The sequence below is a fragment of the Camelina sativa genome, chromosome 7 (genome assembly GCF_030686135.1).
Source record: "Camelina sativa cultivar CO46 ecotype springtype chromosome 7, ASM3068613v1".
Classification (NCBI taxonomy): Eukaryota; Viridiplantae; Streptophyta; class Magnoliopsida; order Brassicales; family Brassicaceae; genus Camelina; species Camelina sativa.
In genome coordinates, this window is record NC_141886.1 from 5,888,161 (window position 1) to 5,898,393 (window position 10,233).

General features: G+C 37.0%; 3 protein-coding genes across 6 annotated transcripts; 2 read left to right on the top strand and 1 right to left on the bottom strand.

Annotated features, from left to right (window-relative positions):
• Positions 1 to 608, top strand: LOC104700432 (monothiol glutaredoxin-S9). The gene has a single exon (XM_010415953.3). The coding sequence runs from the start codon at positions 142 to 144 to the stop codon at positions 448 to 450; it is 309 nt and encodes a 102-aa protein (XP_010414255.1). The 5' UTR covers positions 1 to 141; the 3' UTR covers positions 451 to 608.
• A 213-nt stretch (positions 609 to 821) lies between these two features.
• Positions 822 to 3,008, bottom strand: LOC104700433 (uncharacterized). 4 transcript variants are annotated; one of them, XR_015561550.1, is made up of 6 exons: positions 2,564 to 3,008; positions 2,196 to 2,408; positions 2,000 to 2,110; positions 1,638 to 1,789; positions 1,332 to 1,499; positions 822 to 1,224 (listed from the first exon to the last, which is right to left on the bottom strand). XR_015561550.1 is itself a non-coding variant. In XM_010415954.2 (6 exons), exons 1-6 carry the CDS (start codon positions 2,834 to 2,836, stop codon positions 976 to 978), a joined length of 1,161 nt encoding a protein of 386 aa, XP_010414256.1. In that variant the 5' UTR covers positions 2,837 to 3,008; the 3' UTR covers positions 822 to 975. The 4 variants fall into 4 exon arrangements, 1 of the variants encoding a protein (XP_010414256.1); XR_015561551.1 differs by having other exon boundaries at positions 1,643 to 1,844; positions 2,564 to 3,001; XR_015561552.1 differs by having other exon boundaries at positions 1,638 to 1,844; positions 2,564 to 3,001.
• Positions 3,009 to 6,194: 3,186 nt separating this feature from the next.
• LOC104700434 (root phototropism protein 2) lies at positions 6,195 to 9,004 on the top strand. The gene is made up of 4 exons (XM_087457733.1): positions 6,195 to 6,564; positions 6,656 to 6,725; positions 6,918 to 7,295; positions 7,551 to 9,004. The coding sequence occupies exons 1-4, from the start codon at positions 6,494 to 6,496 to the stop codon at positions 8,817 to 8,819; spliced, it is 1,788 nt and encodes a 595-aa protein (XP_087313859.1). The 5' UTR covers positions 6,195 to 6,493; the 3' UTR covers positions 8,820 to 9,004.
• The last annotated feature ends 1,229 nt before the right edge of the window (positions 9,005 to 10,233 follow it).

A 10,233-nucleotide genomic window follows, 5' to 3' on the forward strand; every position in this document is an offset into this window, starting at 1 on the left:
AAAAAAAAGGAAGGTTCAGTCTCATGCGTATTCAATTTTAAATCTCTTTCTATCTACTAGGGAGAAGAAAAGGTAGATTTTGTTTCTTATTCTTCAAGAAACAAGCCCTAGATTGATTGAGCCTTCTTCCTTCAAGAAACCATGGACAAAGTTGTTAGAATGTCGTCAGAGAAAGGAGTGGTTATTTTCAGCAAGAGTTCGTGTTGCCTGTCCTATGCTGTCCAAGTCCTCTTCCAGGATCTCGGGGTTCACCCAACGATCCATGAGATTGATAAGGACCCTGAATGTCGTGACATCGAGAAAGCACTGATGAGGCTTGGGTGTTCCACGCCTGTCCCAGCCATCTTTGTGGGTGGGAAGCTCATTGGTTCGACCAATGAAGTCATGTCGCTACACCTAAGCGGCTCGCTGGTTCCGCTGGTTAAGCCGTTTCAGGCCAATCTATGTTAAACAAAAGGTGTTCTAACTTTCTAAACTACAAAAAAAAAATGTATTTCAATAAGAAACACAATCGTATAGCCTATGCAACCTTTGTAATGTAGCTTTATAAATATTGTTTGTCTTGTAATTTCAGAAACTATCCAATAATAACAGACTAATTTCTACAACCAGAAGAAACACAACCGTATTGTTCTATGCAACCTTTGTAATGTAGCTTCATAAATACAGTATTGTTTGTTTTGCAATTTCTGAATATATCCAATAATAACAGACTAATTTCTACTAGCAGTTGGTAACTGTGTAGCTTTCATGGCACTATTTCAGTTTCAGGGGAATCATAGAACATTCTTCTTCTTTTTTTTTTTTTAAATAATTAAGGGTAATAATTAACATTCGTTGCTAACTCTTCAGACCCCCACCCAAAATAAAGAGTACAAAAGTATATATATATTTCTACAGATACAGAGCAATTATACGTTTTGTCTTCTTGTCTGATTCACAACAAGAACATATGAGAGTTGTTGTTGTTGTGTTTCATTTGAGCTCCAAGACTTTTGGGTTTGGAGAGTGAGAGTAGTCTGATGAGGAAGACATTGAAGTGACATTAATGGGATATACCTCCGTCACTTCTTCAGTCTTCTCATCAAAGTAAACCACATCCTGCATTGTGAGCTGGTGATATTCAACTACTCCTCTCAGATAAAGGTTTTCGCGAGTGTATATCGAGTTCTCATGAGCTAATCGAGCTTTCTCAGCCAATAACGTTTCAAGTTGAAGTCGCACCTATAGATGAGAGGACACAAACGAGACACAACTCAATAGCAGAAATGAAAATGACTGAAAACTGTAAACCTTAAGGAAATTATTAAGAGTAAAAAAGGAATTAATACCAAATCATCATCATCCGTTTGGCTGTTGCCACCATTACGGTTATCTCTCAGAACCTTATTTTCTTCTTCCAGCTGTGCGCATCGTTGCTTTGCAAAGGCCATATCAGATTTGACCATCTTCAGCTCCCGAAGTAAAAGCTTTGCCTTGGCAGCCATGGCCATTGCAACCTGTTGGGGTAGATTTAGAGGAGTTTCAGTATTTACATCTGGATTCTGAAACCTATTAATCTCAAGAAACATTCATTGAAGAGATAACAGCAGCGAAATAAGCATGCTGTGAACCAATAAATGATACAGAGCAGCCACCTTACGTCGCGAGATGCCTTTAGTTGAATTTCCAAATCTGCTTGTATCTCAGGATTCTGCTGGTTCCTTGTAAGACTTGGCTTCTTTTTAATCTTTTTACGTGTTTCTTGAATGATGCCTGCAGTACGGTTCTCCACAGCGGTAATACCTTCCTAAGGAAATTCACAGGCACAATAAACAATCTCAGCCCCAACAAACTCTCATTTACTGCAGCAAACAACATACATTAAACCACACAAGAAAGCATATGCCTCTTTCGACTAAACCAATGTAAAAAACTCGCATAACCTAATGCAAAACAAAACAGACATATGTCTCATATATAGTGCCATATACGGGTGTATAAAGAGTAAGAAACTAACCTCAACAACAGTGCCAATAGTGCCACCAATGTAATTTAACGATGAAGTGATCGCGTCTAACCTCCTCTGTAATGAAGGATTCTCACTTTTCCTACCTGCCTGACCAGCTTCCTGAAACATAAAATTGAATTTCTACTACATAAGTACGCAACCCCACAAGAGCAAATGCAAACATTTAAGAAACCTAATCCTTAACCTTCGTTACTCCTGAAGCCGTTGAAGAAGTTCCAGAAGTCGTTGGAGAAGGTATGTTGTGATCCGTTCTCTTAGGACTCTGAGGCAATTGATTAGGATCATCCTCATCTAAAAAGGCCTTAGCTTTACTAGCTAAACTTCCCCAAAATCCTCGTTTTGGTTCATTCAAACTTTTCATAGAAGTATACTCATGATGAGCCTTCTTCACCTCATCCTATTTCAAAATATATATCATCCAAAAAATTCAACAACGGGACCATTCCCAAAGCTTTAGAATAACAGAGTAAACCCATGAATCATTTCAAACTGATTCAACAGACACTAAGAGATCCTAAAAACACCATAAAGAGGAGAAGAAAAAAACGAAACCTTGGGAGGAGTGGGAACAGGAGCAGAAGAAGGTGACGAGTAAGCAGAGGAAAGAGAAGAGTCTCTATGTGCAGAAGATGCTCGAATTGCCTTGGCAGCGAGAGACGACGCAGCAGAGGATGAAGCCGAAGCCGAAGAAGAAGACGAAGAGGAATGATACATCCTCCTCCTCGTCGGCGTCGGCGTCATCAGCCTTTCGTTATCTTTCTCCGTATCCATTTCGAGATCTTCGAGTTCCTCGAATCTGAAATCCTCAATCTCGTCGACCTTCATCAAACTACTCTCGATCACAGTAGTCTCCAAATTTTGGTGGTTTGAGATCGATTTAGGGTTTTCCAATTAGCATATCTTCGGATCTCTCTCTCTCTCTCTCTCTTCTCTGTGCCTCGCAAATGATGCCAAAAAATTTCAATTTTTAATTTTGGGTGTCGTCAAGTCAACGCTTAGGAGAGAGACAGGTTGCATCATCATCATCATCATCTCTAGATTCCGGTTATTGAATCTTGGTTTTCTAACAAATCAATTAAACCGGGTTTCTCATTGATTATACCATCCAAATATTATGCTCATGGTCGTACAGTCGTGTATTAACAATTACAAAAATCCATCTACATTCTCACTAGCAAGTAGGGCATTGTGGTATTCTGGTTCGATTGATAGATTTGGCCGGTTTTAGAATGACGGTTTGGTTTCCGTATGGTCAACTTCCGGTTACCTATTAATTACAAACCAACAAAAAATAATTTTATCCACATCATTTTACAAACGAATTGTGTGAGCTTTACATGGAAGACACATCTTAACTAATCCAAATACTACTACAGTACGATTATAACCTACTCTTATTGTTGGGCTTCTTGGCGTTGAATCAAAATGGGCTTTTGCTATTAAGAAGTTATGTTTCTCGATCAAGCTAAGCAAAAGCTCCTTACCTCGTGTGTGTTAGTTTGTTAGTCAATTCCATCAAACTCGTTTCGAGATACAATTCACTACGGTTGACTCTATCCGATTCCAAGCAACCCCTAACCATACATTAACGGATAAGAGATTTTGCTCTAATGAAAGCGATATGCGATAAACTCGTCTATCGTTTCCTAAGAAGACGACATCAGTGTATGAATTGGATGAAACGTGATTAGGGAAACTTGACGTGGACTTTTTTGGGCTCTTGACATATATAACCAACTTTGGCCCAAATTGTTCATCTTTGTCATTCATTTTTTCGTTTTTGTTTTCTAGTTGCATCTTTTCTTAGCCTTTGTCCCCTCGGTTTAGCCGCCTTGACATATATAACCAACTTTGGCCCAAATTGTTTTCTAATTTTATGATACTTAATTATCACTATCACTAATATAATCTAGAATTTGCACAAGTCCGTTTTGTGTGAAGATATTTAGAATTTGCATATCCATAATTCCTGTTTTAGAAATCGCTAGGCGTTAGTCAGGCAGTCGGGGTGAACCTAGCGCCTAGCGAGAAAATCAGGGATTAAACGGAAATTAATCGGGGACTAGTTTTAGGGTTATTTTATTAAATTAATAGTAAATTAAAAATATATAGTACTAAATATATGTATAATTCTGTTTATGTAAAAATAAAAATGTCAAATAAAATATAAAGCTATAGAATTGTCTTTAAAACTATGGTAAACACATAAACACGTAATTTTAAGAAAAAAATTATGATTTTAATTAAAAGTTTGTACATAAGTTATTGTAAAACATCGTAAACTCTTAATTTAAATGTTTAAATAACAAAACTATATATATTTAATTTATATTTAGCTCCAAAAATAATCGGTATATACAAAATTAAGCGGGAATTAATCGGATTAGACGATATAATCGGATAATCGATGCTAGACGAGGATTAGTCATTAATCGAGGTAGAAAGAGTGAGCCTAGCGATTTTACGGGGCATAATCGGTGCTAGGTGGGGATTTTTAAAACAGGTCCATAGTCATAAGATAATGTTTTGGTCCTCATGATCGGAATTAAACCAAAATAATACACAATGCGAAATGTCAATCTTTAGGTGTAACCATTATTGTCAAAAATTGTTGATTGAAACAAGACGGCATTACAGCTCAAGGAGTTTGTACTTTTGTTAATTGATGATAGCACCATCCTCTAATGGTCCAACCTATTTCCTAACATGAACGTTTCATCTGAAATAATTTTATACTTTCTACTAAGACCTGCCTTAGCACCTTTTTAAAAGACTTTGTATATGTTTATCACCTACACCAATTCAATGATCTAGAGGACCAACCATGGTCTTCATATACAGTATATCCAAATGCGAATGTAACATATATTGTGCATTTGGGTCTCACGTCTTGATACAAAACCAATTGCATATAAAAATATATATAATACAAATATTTTGGATTCAAAAAGTATAAAACTCAGTAGCATACTAAAGTGATTTTCCTATTGATTCACATGTCATATGGCGGTACAAAAAAAAAGAGAGAGATCACATGACATATTAAATCTTAAGTAGTAGATTCACAAATTTACATTGAAATAGAACAATCACGAAAATTGGTAAGGGTTTTAGAACTTTGTTATAAAGACCCATAATGAAAATCTTCTTCATATCCAAAACCTACAAAATAGTCTAGTCGCACCGGCAGAAAATTATTAGGGCAACTAGGCAAACGTAGAGACTAGAGAGACGTGTGACATATCTTAAAGGCGATAGGGACACGTGTGTAAGAATGATTGGAAGACAGAACTGAAACTGGATTCTGAAGGATGAATTTGACGACGTAGCTAAGCCGAACACCATGAGGTTCTACGAAGAAGCACGACCACATACTGAGGTGGCCCTATCTATGACATGTTCCTACTTTCCCTAACTTGTTTGGTCCTACTTCTCTCTAAATCGTACATCCACTTTTAATATCGTTTCGTATCTGTCAATTATTCACATGCGTTGCTTTTCTTTTTTCTTTCTCTCTCAATTCAGCATTTTCTTCCTTTAATTCAGAATTTTTAGGCTTTTAAGTTTTCACATGTGAAAGCTTTCCTTTATTTGTTATCACTTTCTCATTAACCATATCAAAAGTAAGATTGTTTTTTTTCTTCTTTGACCGATTCACTCTGCCAACCAAATGAATGTGATCAGATTGTTATTAGGTGATGATTGGTTCTCACTTATACATAAAATTGGGTGATATGTGACAATTACGTACATGATATGAAATTAGTAATTTAGCAGTCATATGTCTATCAGACTGTCACACTTTGTCCCTGGCTTTTTGTCTCGGTACGATGGATATAAGATTGGTTACTCAGAGTAGCTTTGTACTGAGCGAAATTTGCATGTTCGTCACATTACGATAAGTCTATTGTTACTCCGCATGCTTTTACCAGGCATATCACTGTACGTAAAATATATATAGTTATATGTTAATCGAATGTATTTAGACAATTAGACATATAACCAATAGTAAGCTCACTTTCTTTTAAATTTTGAAGACAACATTACATTCAATGCCCTAAAACACTGATTTATAAATGTTAGCTATAAACCATCCGTACTACCAATACAAAGAGATATCTATTAGTCTATTATCATAGGTTGTAAAGGTATATAAATATCCCAATTACCTAAAATAGCCGCCAATGCAAGCCCGTAGATTCAAATAAGGAAAAGTTAAAAGAAAGTGGTGAAAAGGAAAGTAAACGACGAAGATACACATTCAAACACAACGATTAGTGAGAGTGAGTTAACTGAAAGAGATAATGAACTACATCATAAAACGACAAATAAAAGAAATAATAAGATAGAAGAAGCTAATCACAAAATATTACATAGCAATTTGGGTGGATTGGGAGGACCCACGTTAAATAAATTCCAATATATAGACAACTCTCCAATTGTGCATCCATCTCCTTCAATACAGAGCAACAGAAAAAAAAAATGGCGACAGAAGGAAAAAGCCCCATCAACATGAACTCAATGTCTTCGAGTCTTCAGAGAACCGGCCAATGGTACGAACCGGTCTACTTTCACCAAAAGATTCGTTCCGGTGGACTTACCGGATGATTTGAAATTCTAACCTGTATATATGTACTTTTGTAGGGTTTTTTCTCAAGATATTCCGACAGATGTTGTAGTTGAGGTCGGAGAAGCCAATTTCTCTCTTCATAAGGTAAACAACAACTCTTGGTTTTTGGTTCACATTATTTTTAATACAAAAAAAAAAATACAAGTCATATCTACGTATATATACATAACTTAAATCAACTAATGATACGGCGACGGTATTAGTATAAACCATAACACAATATAATATGGTCCGTTAAACGTTTTTAACTGATTATTTTCATGATCGTATGTATAGTTCATGTTAGTTGCGAAGAGTAACTACATAAGGAAGCTAATAATGGAATCAAAAGAAAGCGACGTGACGAGAATAGATCTCTCGGATATGCCCGGAGGTCCTGAGATATTTGAGAAAGCAGCCAAATTCTGTTACGGTGTTAACTTCGAGATCACCGTCCAAAACGTGGCGGCTCTTCATTGCGCCGCTGAGTTTCTACAGATGACTGACAAGTACTGCGACAACAACCTTGCTGGTCGGACACAAGACTTCCTCTCTCAGGTCGCTTTATCTAGCCTCTCTGGAGCTATTGTTGTTCTCAAGTCTTGCGAGATTCTCCTTCCTATTTCTCGTGATCTCGGTATTGTCCGCCGCTGTGTCGACGTCGTCGCTGCTAAGGTTTCTTTACTCATAACTCTTCCTCACTTCTTTCTAAGTGTTACATCCCCATTCTGTATAGTTATTAGTTTTTTTTTTCTTTGTTCCCTTTTTACGTAGTAGTGACAAAAATAAGACGGATCTTAAGTTAGTACGGTTTAGGTAACGCAAAATTAGATATGAGTATAAATTGTATAATAGTTTTGCATTTCTTGTTACATTAACTAAAAGAGTAACTAATATGTTCATTTTGATCATTTATTTTGATTTGAAAAGGCTTGCAACGAGGCAATGTTTCCATGTCGAACACCACCAAACTGGTGGACAGAGGAACTCTGTATCTTAGACGTTGGCTTCTTCGCCGACGTCGTAGCTTCCATGAAGCAAAGAGGAGTCAAACCATCCTCCTTAGCCTCTTCGATCATCACCTACACCGAGAAATCATTAAGAGATCTCGTAAGAGACCATTCCGGTAGAGGAATGAAGTTTTCCGATACCGTGGATAACGATTCCGACGAGAGATCCCTACAGAGAGATCTTGTTGAATCAATCGTGTCTCTCTTACCTTCAGATAAAGGACTCTTCCCCATCAATTTCCTCTGTTCTCTCCTCCGTTGTGCCGTCTTCTTGGATACTACCTTGACCTGCAAGAACGAGCTCGAGAAACGGATCTCAGTCGTTCTCGAGCACGTCTCCGTCGACGATCTCTTGATCCCATCTTTCACCTACGACGGAGAACGGTTACTAGATCTCGACAGTGTCAGAAGAATCATCTCTAGTTTCGTCGAAAAGGAGAAAAACGTCGGTGTTTTCAACGGTGGAGACTTCAACAGAGGACTCTGCTCTGTTACACTACAGAGAGTCGCTAAAACAGCTGACTCTTACTTAGCAGAGATCGCTACTTACGGAGAGCTAACGATCTCCAAGTTCAACGCGATCGCCAACCTTGTCCCCAAATCCGCTAGAAAATCAGACGACGATCTCTACAGAGCTATAGACATCTTCTTGAAAGCTCATCCGAACCTAGACGAGATCGAAAGAGAGAAAGTGTGTAGCTCAATGGACCCTTTAAAGCTTTCGTACGACGCACGTCTCCACGCTTCACAGAACAAGAGACTACCAGTAAACATAGTTCTTCACGCTCTTTACTACGATCAGTTAAAGCTAAGAAGTGGAGTCGCAGAACAAGAAGAAAGAGCAGTAGTTGTTAATCTCCCCGAAGCTTTAAAGACACGTAGCCAGCTTCAAGCTGATACTACGTTAGCTAAAGAGAACGAAGCGTTGAGAAGTGAGCTGATGAAGATGAAGTTGTATGTTTCGGACATGCAGAAGAATAAGAACGGTGCAGGAGCTTCTTCTTCGAACTCGACGTCGTTGGTAAGTAATAATAAGAAGAGCAAACATACTTTTTTCTCTTCTGTCTCGAAGAAACTTGGGAAGTTGAATCCGTTTAGACATGGGTCTAAGGATACTTCGAACTTGGATGAAGATCTTGCTGGTGTTGATATTACTAAGCCAAGGAGACGAAGATTCTCAATCTCTTAACCAAAACCGTCTTGATCAGTACTTATGCGTTTTTGTCTGTGTGGGCTTGTGTATAAAACCTTGTAGTCTAGTGTGCTTCTTTTTTCTTTTTTTTCTCCTCCTTGATGAATGATGCGTGATTTTTTTTGTTGTTGGTGTGTTTATTGTTTAATGAGTTTGGATAATAAAAAGAAAATTAGATATCACTGATCTACTCTGTACTAAAACTAAAGCTAAATTTTAAGAGTGAGCTCATGTTAAAGCGAGGGTTTAAATCACAAAACGAAGACTCAGAACCACAGCTGAACCAGCTTAGAGTCGAACCCGGGTCCAAATCGTAGAGGGAAACTACTCTGCCACTAGGAGATTGATAATTTTTATTGGTAGTAACATTTATTTATTTCTTGGTAAAAGTAACATTTTTATAAAAAAAAATCTTAATAATCTCTTTTAGATCAGAATTCTTCTTGCTTTGCTTAATGACTACCATCTCTCCCCTAGCTCTAATCTTCTAATATACTTTCCTTCTCATATAATACTTCGATCATTGTCGACAATGATCATTTCATGCATTCAAAAAAGGACACAAAAAATACTAATACATAGTCTGTACATCTCTTCAAGAATCAAGATCTAAAGTTTATCGATACCAAAAAAATCAAGATGGTCACATCATCTATCTTGAGTTCGTGCTTCATTTGTTGGGTCTAACGAATATGCGTAAAATGTTCGTAAATCTAATAATAACAAGTGTGAGCGTGTAATATTAGGAGAGTAGTAACTTGTATTTTGCATATACAGAAACGCTTCCATAATTCGAGAGTGGGTTGAATTGAAGATGAGTCAAGACAATTATACTTTTGTGCCAGCAAAGCCGTAAAGATCCACCAAATCTTAACTGACACCAAAAACCCACTTCTCTTATTCCTAAGCACTAATCCCTGCCATATAAAAGCCAGTAATCCAATGTTTTATTCGTAACATAAAGTCAAAAATCATTAAGAAGAAAACTAGTGATTTTACTCTTCTTCCATCGAATAACTAATTAGGTCAATAATGCAACAAATTAGCCTTTATTTTCTATCAATAATTTTTACTTTTTTTTTTTTACTTTGTCATGCATTGACATTCAAAGCTCCTCTGTCTACCTATTTGGACGTACTTCACCACAAGAGCTCAACTGAATCCGTCAAACTCTAACCAGTACATGTCATATCTCCTCTGGTTACAAATTGTCTCGAGGAAAAATCAAGCAGAGGCGAAAGCAATGAACAACTATATGGGTCAATTGACCTTGATGAAATTTTAAATTTTAGTTGAATTTTTATAGAAAATATTAAGGGATGGGGGAGGTATTGAAGTTAGGAATTTAATGGTAGAATTTGAATAAACTCATGATTCCTTAAAATTCTAGTGTTATTCAATTATGTAGATT